This window comes from Lynx rufus, unplaced genomic scaffold (genome assembly GCF_022079265.1).
Source record: "Lynx rufus isolate CCGP_SWC_20201006 ecotype Redwood Valley unplaced genomic scaffold, mLynRuf1.p SCAF_29, whole genome shotgun sequence".
Taxonomy (NCBI): domain Eukaryota; kingdom Metazoa; phylum Chordata; class Mammalia; order Carnivora; family Felidae; genus Lynx; species Lynx rufus.
The window spans coordinates 8314722-8328652 of record NW_025814844.1 but is presented as its reverse complement, the minus strand read 5'-3'; the positions used below and the strand labels follow the sequence as shown (position 1 = coordinate 8328652).

General features: G+C 39.1%; 1 protein-coding gene across 6 annotated transcripts in view; it reads left to right on the top strand.

Moving 5' to 3' along the window:
* ARHGAP28 (Rho GTPase activating protein 28) overlaps positions 1 to 13931 on the top strand; it is a 197163-nt gene that overhangs the window by 128660 nt on the left and 54572 nt on the right. For 4 of the 6 annotated variants that reach the window (XM_047090292.1, XM_047090290.1, XM_047090291.1 and 1 more), the window contains one exon: positions 8576 to 8665. The exons of the other annotated variants lie outside the window; for them this stretch is intronic. In XM_047090292.1, coding sequence (XP_046946248.1) covers positions 8576 to 8665 — 90 coding nt within the window. The remainder of the gene's footprint in view (positions 1 to 8575; positions 8666 to 13931) is intronic. 6 annotated transcript variants of the gene reach the window in all.

The window sequence follows — 13931 nt, the reverse complement described above, 5'->3', positions numbered from 1 at the left end:
CTTCAAGCAGTCTTTTCTCTCCTTTGGTGGAGGTTGTGTAGTGTTTTCTTTTTTGTTTTTCCATGCTCATGTTCCCTGTCCTGGCTTCCTCCCAGATTAGCAAAAGGCAGAATGGGGAATCCCAATAGGTTCCCTCCTCCCTGCTGAGATGGTGCAGGGGAGTCTTTGTTTGAATGTGCATGTATTGAGCTCACCTGTGGTTACTCACACCTTTGGTTGTCCTCTCTCCTAATTTGGACATGATGGTAGTTGTCTTTTTCAAAATTTTCTCCATTTGCTTTCTTCATTAGTGCAGTTTTGATGGAGAGGGAGTTGGACTGTAGAAAGGAATTTGTGTTATTCCTGGAACATCTCTGTCCAATCACCCCTCATATGAATGTTGCTGGGAATCTTTTTTCCTATTTTTTAGTTATGTTTTGTTCACTCTATTAGGTTTTAGGAAAGAGAGTTTGGATCATCTGACTTAACTTTCCCATTTAATCCCAGAATATAACCCCGGTTGTTTGCAGAAATAACACAAGATTTCTTTTGATATTAAAAATTATCCCAAAAGAAAAAAGAAAAAAAAAGAAAAAAAAATTATCCCCAGTCTGCTCCCTGCTGGTATTTGACCTTTGATTCCCTTAACTTAACTACACAAATCCTTTACTTTTGAAAACAAATCAACTTTCTCTTTCAAGAACATACCCGGAGCTTTCCATTGGTAAAGGTTTGTTTGGTCTTTTCTCACCTTTTAACATGGGAAAAAGATTTGAACAGATGCTTCACCAAAGAAAATATGAGGATGGCAAATTAACCTCATGAAAGGTGCTCAGTATCACTGGTGATTATGGAAATGCAAATACAGCCACAGGGAGGTGTCTCTACATAACCTGCCGAATGCAGGACTGACCCTCTCATCTGCTGCTGCCCTGCTGGTGGTAGTGTAAGATGGTCCATCCACTTTGGAAAATAATTTGGCAACTTCTTTTTTTTTTAAATATTAAAAAAAACTTAATGTTTATTCATTTTTGAGAGAGAGAGAGAAAGCGCGCGCGCGAGCACGAGCGGGGGGAGGAGCAGAGAGAGAGAGGGAGGCACAGAATCCAAAGCAGGCTCCAGGCTCTGAGCTGTCAGCACAGAGCCCCACGCGGGGCTCAAACCCATGAACTGGGAGATCATGACCTGAGCTGAAGTCAGAAGCTTAACCGACTGAGCCTCCAGGCACCCCTGGCAACCTTCAACTGTTACGCATATACCTACTTCAAACCCAGCCATTTTACTCATACATAGTATATATTACCACAAAGACTTACTTACAAATGTTTCTCACGTAATAGACCCAAACAGGGAACGACCATTTTTACCTACAGGTGGATGAACAAATTCTCGTATATCCATACAATGGAATATTACTCAGCAATAAAAAGCAATGAACTATTAATATGTACAACATGGATGGATCTCAGAATAATTATGCCATGTGAAAAAAGCCAGACCAAAAAGATTCAACTTCTGTAAATCATGGAAAATGCAAACTAACCTATAGTGAGGGAAAGGAGATTGTGATTGCCTGGAGACCTGGGGATGGGTGAGGAAAGGAGGGAAGGAAGGTTTGACAGGGGTATAAGAAAGTTTTTGGTGTGCTCCTTTTGTTCACTGTATTGACTATGGTGATGGTTTCACTGGTCTAAATATTTCTCAAAACGACATCAAAATGCATGCTTTTACTCTTTAAATATTGGCAGTTAATTGTAGGTTATACCTAAATAAACCTTTAAAACAGAGTTCATATAATATATTATGATTTTATTAATATCCAAAGTGTTTCTTTTGCAACAAGCTACATTAAGTAAAGAAATAGTCTTTTTATGTATTATATGTGGTGGACCCTTGACTCTGAACTGCAAATGCCACTGAATTTGGGCATTGACAAGTCTTACAACTCAGTCTTCCATCAACAAACCTACTCTACAGACCACTCCTTATATAGATAAAATGTGCAGTCCACATAAATGAATTAGTCATTTGAGGTGTTAGTCTAGTCGAAAAGCAAAGCAGTTCATCTAGTATATTTCCAATGTCTTAAGTGAGTGAAATCAAATGGCTACACTTGGTATTGATTCATAATTTACTGCAAAATACAATCATCATACCATCTGTTTAAAAAATGTCAGTTACATCTGCGTTTGCTTCATGGAAAAGAAAATCTAAAGAACTTTGATTTAAACAAGTGGGAGTTTGTTTTAGTCACAAAACAAGGAACCAATGGTGGGTAGGCCAAGGTTGGTACCACTGTGTACAATGCAATGCAGCATTAGCATGAACTTTTAACTTTTTCCTTTTATGCTGCCACTGTAACGTACGGATTTAATCCAGCAGACTCTGAATACCATGTTGATGTTCCTGATTGGAATATGTGTAAAATGAGTGACCCTTATTAACAGAAGACCTTAGCTGTCAGGGAAAACCTTTATGGCAGAATTCCTCTTATTGCTCATTGAATGTTGTACTCTTATATTATTGTTTTTCTTTTCTTTTCTTATTTTGGTTACCTGAATCTCATTCCTTTATGTGTAAGTGGTTTCGTTTGTTTGTTTGTTCACCGTGCAAATTTTTTCAACTTTGGCATTTTTAAAAAAAAAATTTTTTTTTAAACGTTTATTTTTTTGAGACAGAGAGAAACAGAACATGAACGGGGGAGGAGCAGAGAGAGAGAGAGAGAGAGAGAGGGAGACACAGAATCCGAAGCAGGCTCCAGGCTCTGAGCTGTCAGCACAGAGCCCGATGCAGGGCTTGAACTCACCGTGAGATCATGACCTGAGCCGAAGTCGGCCGCTTAACCGACTGAGCCACCCAGGCGCCCCTCAACTTTGGCATTTTTAATTGATTTTGAATTTACTGCTGGAGTTCTGAACCATCATGAGGATCTGCCCTTTACTGCATTCATTTTGGCCATTGCTCTGCAAGTTCCTTCTATCCAAGGACTTTTTTTTTTCCTCCAGTTTCTGCACACTGTCTTCTGTTATGTTTTACATTATTTTCTCCCCATTTTCTGTGTTTCCAGCCTTCTAGAACACACGTTAGATGGTTGTCTCTTTGCTTGAATTTCAGTACCTCCAAAATTTCCTCTCCTGTTAGCCTGTTTGCTTGGATTTCTTCATCTTTATGTTGCAGATTAATAGTTTTTTCTTGGTCATGATGGTATTATTGTAGCTTATCTCACTCTTTTTCTGAATTTCAGTAAACATAGTCTTCTTTTTTCCCATTACTGTAGCAGTGGGCTCTTGGTTCAGAGTAGCCATAGCCCCTTAAATCACTCTGAAGAGAAGAATTACATTTGTTTTTTTTAATATATTTTTTAATGTTTATTTTTGAGAGAGAGAGAAAGCATGCTCGTGCAAGAGCGAGTGAGCGGGGGAAGGGCAGAGAGTGAGGGAGACACAGAATCTGAAGCAGGCTCTAGGCTCTGAGCTGTCAGCACAGAGCCTGATGCAGGGCTTGAACCCGTGAGCTGTGAGATCATGACCTGAGCTGAAGTCAGACGCTTAACCAACTGAGCCACCCAGGTACTGCAAAGAATTACATTTTTTTAAGGAATCAAAATATTTTTATGTTTTTTTACTGAAGTAGATTTACAAACAATACATACATGTGTTTTAGGTGTAGAATTCAATTGGTTCTAACATATGTTTTTACCCACATAACCACAAGTTAGTCAAAACAGAGAAGATTTCCATCACCCCAGAAATCTCTTTGGGGCCCTTTCCCTTATCCTCCTGCTCCTCCTGCCCCTCCTCCAGGCAAGCCCTGCGCTGATTTCTAACCCTTAGGTTGATTTTAACTTCCATATAAGTAGAATTATGAATACAATGTACTCTTGTGTCTGTCTTTTTTTCACTCAAAATAATTTTTAGATTCATCCATTTGATACATGTGTTGGAAGTTGGTCCTTTTATTACTACCAATAATCCATTGCATAAATATACTATTGGTATATCTGTTCATCTGTTGATAGACATTTGGATTGTTTCCAGTTTTGAGCAATTATGCATGTTACCACAATGAACATTCATATCATATAAAGGATGTGTATTCTCATCATTTCTCTTGGGTAAAGATGCAACGTAATTTAGATTTTTGGCAGACAACCTACCCACAGGCCATCACCCATAGCTCATAAACTCAGAAAGAAATAATAGGTAAATCAAAAATAACTAAATTCTTTTTTTTTTTTAATTTGAGGGAGAGAGAGAGAGAGAGAGAGAGCATGAGCAGGGGAGGAGAAGAGAGAGGGACACACAGAATCTGAAGCAGTCTCAAGGCTCTGAACTGTCAACACAGAGCCCGACGTGGGGCTTGAACTCGTAAACTGCAAGATCATGACCTGAGCCAAAGTTGGCCGCTTAACCAACTGAGTCACCTAGGCGCCCCTAACTAAATTCTATCTTTTAAAAAAAGCATCTATAGGGAGAAGCAACAGCAAAAACTAATTTTTTGTGTGTGTCTCCCAAGTGGAGGATGTCGTCAGCTAAAGCTTGGTCCTTGGGGGTAAGCTCATACAGAAAAACAACAGACTACCATGTAAAAAATTTTTTTTTCAGTATTTTCACTATCAACTAAGATATAAATATTTAGGTTTTTTTTTCCAGTTATTTTTCAAATATAAACCTCTTAAGTGGAGACATGCCAGCTTTTAGAATGTGTAATAATAAGTGACACAAACAGTGAAGTGCCCAAGTGTGAGAACCATCTGATCAGGAAAGTGCATATCTCCCATTAGGTGGCAGCAAGTGTTTTAGGGTTTAGGTTTTAGGTTTTGCATCCACTGCAGAGAGAGCTTTGTACCAAGACTATGGATCCAGGTTGTTTTTTCCCATCCACTTCCCTAGTCCCTCCCTCATAACACTGTCCTTGAGAATCCTGTCACAGCAAGAGGGTGAGGTGATCCACCCAAGACTCCACCCAAGGAGGCATAGGGTGGAAAGTGTTCCACAAGGCAGAAGGTACCAGCACACTCTCAGGTGGAACTACAAGCCCTGTGGGCTCTCAAAATCCTCTGCAGAATCATAGCACAGGACTTTACTAATTTTTAATCAATTAGGAAATTGCTGTATGTTTCCTTTGCACTTGAGTGGATCAATTTTTCTGAAGGCCAAAATTTTTTTTTTTAATATATGAAATTTATTGTCAAATTGGTTTCCATACAACACCCAGTGCTCATCCCAAAAGGTGCCCTCCTCAATACCCATCACCCACCCTCCCCTCCCTCCCTCCCACCCCCCCATCAACCCTCAGTTTGTTCTCAGTTTTTAACAGTCTCTTATGTTTTGGCTCTCTCCCACTCTAACCTCTTTTTTTTTTTTTTCCTTCCCTTCCCCCATGGGTTTCTGTTAAGTTTCTTAGGATCCACATAAGAGTGAAACCATATGGTATCTGTCTTTCTCTGTATGGCTTATTTCACTTAGCATCACACTCTCCAGTTCCATCCACGTTGCTACAAAAGGCCATATTTCATTCTTTCTCATTGCCACGTAGTATTCCATTGTGTATATAAACCACAATTTCTTTATCCATTCATCAGTTGATGGACATTTAGGCTCTTTCCATAATTTGGGTGTTGTTGAGAGTGCTGCTATAAACATTGGGGTACAAGTGCCCCTATGTATCAGTACTCCTGTATCCCTTGGATAAATTCCTAGCAGTGCTATTGCTGGGTCATAGGGTAGGTCTATTTTTAATTTTCTGAGGAACCTCCACACTGCTTTCCAGAGCAGCTGCACCAATTTGCATTCCCACCAACAGTGCAAGAGGGTTCCCGTTTCTCCACATCCTCTCCAGCATCTATAGTCTCCTGATTTGTTCATTTTGGCCACTCTGACTGGCGTGAGGTGATACCTGAGTGTGGTTTTGATTTGTATTTCCCTGATAAGGAGCGACGTTGAACATCTTTTCATGTGCCTATTGGCCATCCGGATGTCTTCTTTAGAGAAGTGTCTTTTCATGTTTTCTGCCCCTTTCTTCACTGGGTTATTTGTTTTTCGGGTGTGGAGCTTGGTGAGCTCTTTATAGATTTTGGATACTAGCCCTTTGTCCGATATGTCATTTGCAAATATCTTTTCCCATTCCGTTGGTTGCCTTTTAGTTTTGTTGGTTGTTTCCTTTGCTGTGCAGAAGCTTTTTATCTTCATAAGGTCCCAGTAATTCACTTTTGCTTTTAATTCCCTTGCCTTTGGGGATGTGTCGAGTAAGAGATTGCTACGGCTGAGGTCAGAGAGGTCTTTTCCTGCTTTCTCCTCTAAGGTTTTGATGGTTTCCTGTCTCACATTCAGGTCCTTTATCCATTTTGAGTTTATTTTTGTGAATGGTGTGAGAAAGTGGTCTAGTTTCAACCTTCTGCATGTTGCTGTCCAGTTCTCCCAGCACCATTTGTTAAAGAGGCTGTCTTTTTTCCATTGGATGTTCTTTCCTGCTTTGTCAAAGATGAGTTGGCCATACGTTTGTGGGTCTAGTTCTGGGGTTTCTATTCTATTCCATTGGTCTATGTGTCTGTTTTTGTGCCAATACCATGCTGTCTTGATGATTACAGCTTTGTAGTAGAGGCTAAAGTCTGGGATTGTGATGCCTCCTGCTTTGGTCTTCTTCTTCAAAATTACTTTGGCTATTCGGGGCTGAAGGCCAAAATTTTGATTGTGTGTTCTTGTGAGCGAGTGGAGTGTCCTTAGCTTTAAGGTGCATAGAGGAGGCAGGTAGGTTGGTAAACGTTGTCCCCAGATGCGAAGGATGCCAAGGATGAAGGATGAAGGACCTAAGTCATTACTTACAGGCAAAGCTGACTTCATTTCAGTCTCCCCTCCATGACTTTTGTTGTGGTCTCCTGATTTCCTTCTCTCTCAGACCCTTATACTCACAATAGGAACCCACCGCCCAAGGTAGTTAGTTCATTTTATTTGGACTACATTTTGGGAGGGTTTCCTCGGTTATATTTAGGGGCTGTCTACGTATTTTAGGAGCTGGTCTGCTTGGCTCCTATTTTGCAAACATTTTTTAACTATGTACCTGGGACTCTTTCCTAGTCTTTGTACAATTCTGTGTTGTTTGTTTTTCTTCTCCCTCTCTGGAAATTTTCTTTCATGCTGCTCAGGGGTAAAGATTTTTATTTTACCAAACTAATTCTATTTTCTTTTCATCTACAAATTTCTATGAATTGGTCTGCTGTAGAATTCTGTACTGGTTCCCAGTGCTATTAAAAATGTCGTCCTTTAAAAAAAATGTCTTCCTTTAAAGAAATTATATGTTTTCTGCCATTTCAGTGATTGGGGATAGGAAGGGTAGATAATTGTCAGTTCACCATCTTGACTTAAATTTCTTATACTAGTTCTTGTGTTTTATTTGTCCCTTAAAAAAAAAAGTCCTTTGCTCACCTTGTAAAGTAATGCCTGTCCTCTATAAGAAATTTAGAGGGGCACCTGGGTGGCTCAGTCGGTTAAGCATCTGACTTCGGCTCAGGTCATGGTATCTCGGTTTGTGAGTTCGAGCCCTGCATTGGGCTCTGTGCTGACAGCTCAGAGCCTGGAGCCTGCTTCAGAGTCTGTGTCTCCCCGTCTCTCAGCCCCTCCCATTCTCAAGCTCTCTCTCTCTGTCTCTCAATAATAAATAAGCGTTAAAAAATTACAAAAAAAAAGAAATTTAGAAAATGTGGTCAAGCAAGGTGAGCAACAGTTTTTTAAAAGACAGAATACTGTATGTATTCATAAGTATCAAATGCATCGTATTTTGCAGTAAGGTTCCTTCAGTAAAGAAAAGAATATTTATGTCTTAAATTTTAGTGAAGCCATTGTCTGCTAAAGCAAAAATCTATTTCCAGCTTTATAAACATAACGTGGTGCTGTTGCTGCTGAATTCTCATCACTGCAGAAGATAATCATAGGGTGTGTTTAAAAAGTAAGATTAGACAGGTTTGTGTTTGGCCATGTGTAATGGAAGTGTTGGAGTTATTTTGCTTCACATGCAGATTTGGAGGTCCAAGTCTGACAGGGCATTCACCTGATACCTTTGCACAAACCCAGGTGGGTTTGATCTTCTGCCCCTGCCGTCCTTTGCTGTGGCCATCATGCTTATTCGAGCAAGATACCCGGCAACTGTAGGCTGTCATCTGCGGTGCTGTCATGAGTGTACAGGAGCTGACCAGATTCTTTTTTGGTCAGGAAAGCCTCAGCCATTCCGGAAGCCCTCTTGGTAAAATTACACTTGCATCTCGTGGACCACACTTGTCACGTGATCACTCTTAGCCACAAAGAATCCTGGAAATGAAGTTCTTTGGTTTAACTCCCTGGAACCACACCAAGACATTGTTAAAGCAAAGGGAGTTTGTGGCGGGCAACGGCAGTGCCTGCTACAGGGGCCAGCGTCTGTCCAGTGTCGGCCAGAGGGCCTCGCATTTAGGCACTCACGGTAATGTTCCCTGAAGGGCTGCCCAGGCAGTCACGACTTTGTATGTTGTCACACACATCTAAATACATACACATAGTGCAGTACACAAACACATTAGAAGTGTCTGCCTGAATAAGAATGGTACTTTCCTTTCTCCGTCTAGCCAGATGATGCTTCTCTCAACAGTATCGCCCTGTCAGATGGGTCCCCAGATGAAGAAGGGAGTTTTACAGTTCCCAGGAGTGGCTCTGTGGTAAGTTGTCACATGCCAAGACAATTGCACATCAGGGCAAAACTGCAAGTTCAAGGCGAGAAGAAGCAATTTCCTCAAAACAGATAAGAAAAACTTGAACTGAGATTGCAGCTGCCAGTAGACCCACCAGTGTTGGAACAGTTAGGAAGTAGGAGACTCAAAACTGAGGAACAACTAGATCTTAGTTTAAAAGAGGGCTCCATAAACTAATACCTCTATGGTCAGAAAACAAAGGATGTTCTCTACGTGTATCAAGCACGGAGGAATTTACCTTTGGTCCTCTGGGCTGAGTTCACACCAGTGATCCAGCCTAATTCTGCCATTTGACCCAAAGGTCCTCTTACCTGCAGGATAAATTAAAAAGCCCTCATCCTGATATTCATTCAAGGCACTGTTGCCTACATTTCCAGCCTTAGATCACACCCATATAAATCCTCCAATTCAGACAGATTCTGTACTTTTCTTTCTCAGAAAGTATCATCATTCCCCCTCCCCAGAACCACTGGGGATCCCCGCCTGGGGTCTCTCTGTAGCTGCTCTGGCAGGGGGGTTACAATGGACCAGAAGAAGTGAGAGACCCTGGTAAATGAGATAGCAGTTCTTTGATGACAGGATGATTGGAAGGCAAGAGCCCATTAGTCAGGCAAATGGAGGGGGCGCATTTACAAGTCCCTCTGGGCAGTAGTTTGTCATCTGGCGTCCAGTTTGAGAGAAAGGATAGTTGATGTTCACATGCATAACACATTAGATCCCCACTGTTCAGAGAGACAAAGCTGTTAGCCCCAGGTGAAGGAGCTTTTCTATTGTGTTTTCAGAGTTTTGGTTTTGAAATTGCTTTGCTACAGTGATCTATAAAAAGCATAAAAGAATGCGAGTGTCTTTGTCGATGGGTAACTTATAAATAGCATTACAGGTTATGGCACAGATAGGTTAGGGGTTACCCACAGTGTCTGACCTACTGGCTTTAAATTCAGCTGCTACTTTCCTATTTAAGACTGTGCATTGGAATGCAAATGAGTGAGGATGTCTCTGTTTTAGAGATAATCTCCAGTACTGATGGCTGAAAATAGAGTAAGTCATTCACACACTCTGACAACTACTAAAATCAGGAGTTACCTACAATAGACCTTTCAGAGTTGTGCTGTGCGCCTGTGACTGGGGACTCCTGCCTAAAGCTTTGCATAGGATCCTATATATTCTCTTAGCTGGTGATGCTACCATGTGCCCAGGGTACCATCCCTAAGCGTTAGCGTCAACTCTACCTGCATGCTTCCCTCTACATGCTCATCTCTGAGACCTATGGATTTTGCCTTATAAAGAATATTTCTAGGGGTGCGTGGGTGGCTCAGTCAGTTAAACGTCAGACTTCAGCTCAGGTCATGATCTCGCGGTTCATGAGTTCGAGCCCCGCATAGGGCTCTGTGCTGACAGCTCAGAGCCTGGAGCCTGCTTCAGATTCTGTGTCTCCCTCTCTCTCTGCCCCTCCCCTACTTGTGCTCTGTCTCTCTCAAAAATAAATAAAAATTAAAAAAAAAAGAATATTTCTACATTCTACATTCTGGAATATTCTGCATTCCAGAATATTCTACATTCTAGAATATTTCTACTCCCCTCTTTTCCTGTAACTACTTACTTAGTACAGAAGCGCATCATCTTACTGTATTACTGAGATAGCCTCCTAAGTGATCTGTCCCTGACTTCAGCTTATACCCCTCAAATTCATCCTTCCCACAGCTGAAAGTCATTGATGTATAAAAATGCAAGGCATTGAGGAGGGCACTTGTTGGGATGAGCACTGGGTGTTGTACATAAGTGATGAATCATGGGAATCTACCCCCAAAACCAAGAGCACACTATATACACCGTATGTTATCCAACTTGACAATAAATTATATTAAAAAATAAATAAATAAAAAGTAAAATAAATAATGAATGAATGGATAGATAGATAGATAGATAGATAGATACAAATAAGTGAGAGCCTTGTTTAACACCTACTGAGGATCCCCCACGTCTTCTAGTTAACATAAACACTCCTGACCCACCTTACTCGTCTCTCTCTCTAGCTGACTTTACTGTCCCAGTCATTTTATAAAAGCCAACACAGGACTGCATGTGGTTCCATGCACACACCAAGTAGCACTTGAAGCAGAATGGTTACATAATTGAGTTGCTGAGGGGGAGGATTTTGGGTAGGCCTTATTTTCTAGGTTTTCATTAATCCATTCATTCCTTCACCAAATCCTTGTTAGGCACATATTGTCTGCAAATAGGATACTTGAAAGCTTGAGAGTATAAGAGAAAGACAGTGGTCTTGTGTAGCAGTTATAGATAGTGTTTCCTGGAGTAAGTTAATCATTCAGATTTTCTAAAAGGAAAGAAAAAAAACTAAATCTTTTTTTTTCTGAAAACTGATTGAATGCTAATTATGATATAAATAAAAGTGTCAGCAGTATTGAGACTCAAAAAAATCTGATTGGTATCAGTCTCCAGTGTGACTTACTTTGGATGGTTTGTTACTCAGATATCTTTATTTAGAAATGTTGAACAAATTGGCTAGTTGCTAGAGAGATGAGAACTTAACCCTTACTGCACCTATACTGAAAATCGTTCTAGAACTTCTTACCACCGGGGAAATACATTTTGACCTCTCCGCTTCTTGATTATAAGGAGGCATTGGCACCCCAGGTTGGTTCTGCAGTTTCTTCTAGATGGTAAGATTTCTAGTAATTCAGTGAAGTGGTAGCAAGGACTTCAGGGGTCCTGGCCATGACTTCTGTAAAGTATATCTTACTTGGCAGGGTGAATTCCCAAGGACATTACATTGTCATCTTCAAGACTTCAGAGGGCCCCAACAACTTGCCCTTGGAGTTTACGTTGTGAAATGGTATAAAGTAGATAACCTAACTTGGTCTTTTCCAAAAGGATAACCTTGGCTTGATCAATTTTTTTTCAATCTTTCATCTTTTATGTACATTAGAAATGTTATTTTATGATAATTGAAACCTCTGTATGTATGAGGTCTATCTTAATTACTATGACTCTGTGGTTTGTTTTTGATGTCTGTTGGGGTGTGTTCACCCTTGTTCTGGATCAAAATTTTCTTTCTTCTCAGGAATTTTTACTTCCAAATGAGCTTAGGATGACTCTATAACCAGCCATTAAATAAATCTTGTTAGGACTTCACTAAGAATTTTATTGAATTTAAAGATTAATGTTGGGGAGAAAATTCACATTTTAAAATACTGACTCTTCCCACTGAGAAATAGTAATTGTCTTTCCACTTATTTATGTTTTCTGTTCTTCAATAAAAGTTCATAATATTCTTTCTTATACATTTTTTATTGATTAATTACTTAGGAACTTAATAGTTTTCATTGATATTTTAATGGTAGATTTTTTTTATGATACCTTCTAGTTTGTTTTTGCGGCACTGTAAGGTAAGTAAATTTTTGGATTTCTCACGAGAGTATATTTTATAGCTTACTTTCTGAAAATTCTTCTTCTAAGAACTTTTCATTTGATTTTATAATTTATAGATATCATCTGAAATAGTGAAAGTTTTCTTTACTCAATCTTTAAAATAGTCATTTTTAAAAAAAATTTTTAATGTTTATTTTTATTTTTAAGAGAGAGAGAACGAGGAAGAGGCAGAGAGATGGGGAGACAGGATTTGAAGCAGGCTCTGTGCTGAGAGTGGAGAGCCTGATGTGGGGCTCAAACTCACAAATGATGAGATCATGACCTGAGCCGAAGTCAGAAGAGAGGCTTAACCGACTGAGCCACCCAGGCATCCCTAGTCATTTTATTTCTTTTCCCTGTTTAATTGGACCGATCACAATCACTGATTATATTGAATAATAATTATGGGGATCTTTGAATAAGTTCTTGATTTTCTCATGAATTCTTTTAAGTTTCATTGTTAAGTAGAATATTATTTGTTCTAGGTTTCTGAGACTTCTAGTTGTTTTTATTAGAAATGGAGGTTGAATTATATAAAATAATTGTTCATCATCTATTAAAATGAATATATTTTTCATCTTGAAGCAATTACTTAAGGAAATTCTATTGATGTCTTTCTAATATTGAACTATAATTTTGTTGATAAAAATGAACCCTACTTATTGTGTTACATTATTCTTTTATTACAATGCAGAATATATCATTTACTACTATTTTAGCATTAAAAACATTTTTTTAATGTTTATTCGTTTTTGAGAGAGAGATAGAACGTTAGCAGAGGAGAGGTACAGGAAGAGGAAGACACAGAATACGAAGCAGGCTCCAGCACAGAGCCTGACGTGGGGTTCAAACTCATGGACCGTGAGATCATGACCTGAGCCAAAGTCAGATGCTGAACCAACTGAGCCACCCAGGAACCCCAATTTTAGCCTTTTTAACTACTGTTCTAATAAATGGGATTAGCCTATATATATATATGTAATTTCTTTCCATTGTTACAGAGTTACAGTGACCTTGGTATGAAAGTGTTAAGAAGCTTGTTTTTTGTTTTTTTGTTTTTTTTTTTTTCAGTATTTTGGAGCCATATATTAAATTTTGGTGTAAATATATAATCTATAAAAGGTATTATATATAAGTTTGTATTGCATTTTGTTTATGAAACCTCCAAGGTCTGGCATCAATGTAGATATAGTGCTTTACTTTTTCAATGGATATGGTTTTGAAGTTATATTCCTTTATATTCCAACTGGTATGAGTTTTGGTAATGTATGTTCTAGCAAAATATCCAATTTATTTATCATTTTAATATATGTAGATGTTTGAGTGTGGGTACACACATGTATACAAATATATACACATATTTATTTAGGCATACACTTTCTAAATTTTCTGCGAGGTAGCTATTTGCCCTTTTTTTATTTCTAATATTTATGTCTTTTATCCCAATTAGAATGTAAATTGTTGTCTGTATCAGCAATATTTTTTAAGAAATCACTTCCTTTAATTGAGGAAGCCTACTTTTTCTTTTCTAATTATTTTATTATATTTTTATTTATATCCAAGTTAGTTAACATACAGTGTAATAATGGTTTCAGGAGTAGAATTTAGTGATTCTTCACTTACGTGTAACACCCAGTACTCATCCCAACAAGTGCCCTCTTCAATGCCCATTACCCATTTAGCCTATTCCGCCCCACCCAACTCCCCTCCAGCAGCCCTCAGTTTTTTCTCTGTATTTAAGAGTCTCTTAGGGTTTGCCTCCCTCTCTGTTTTTATCTTTTCTTTCCCTTCCCCTGTATTCATC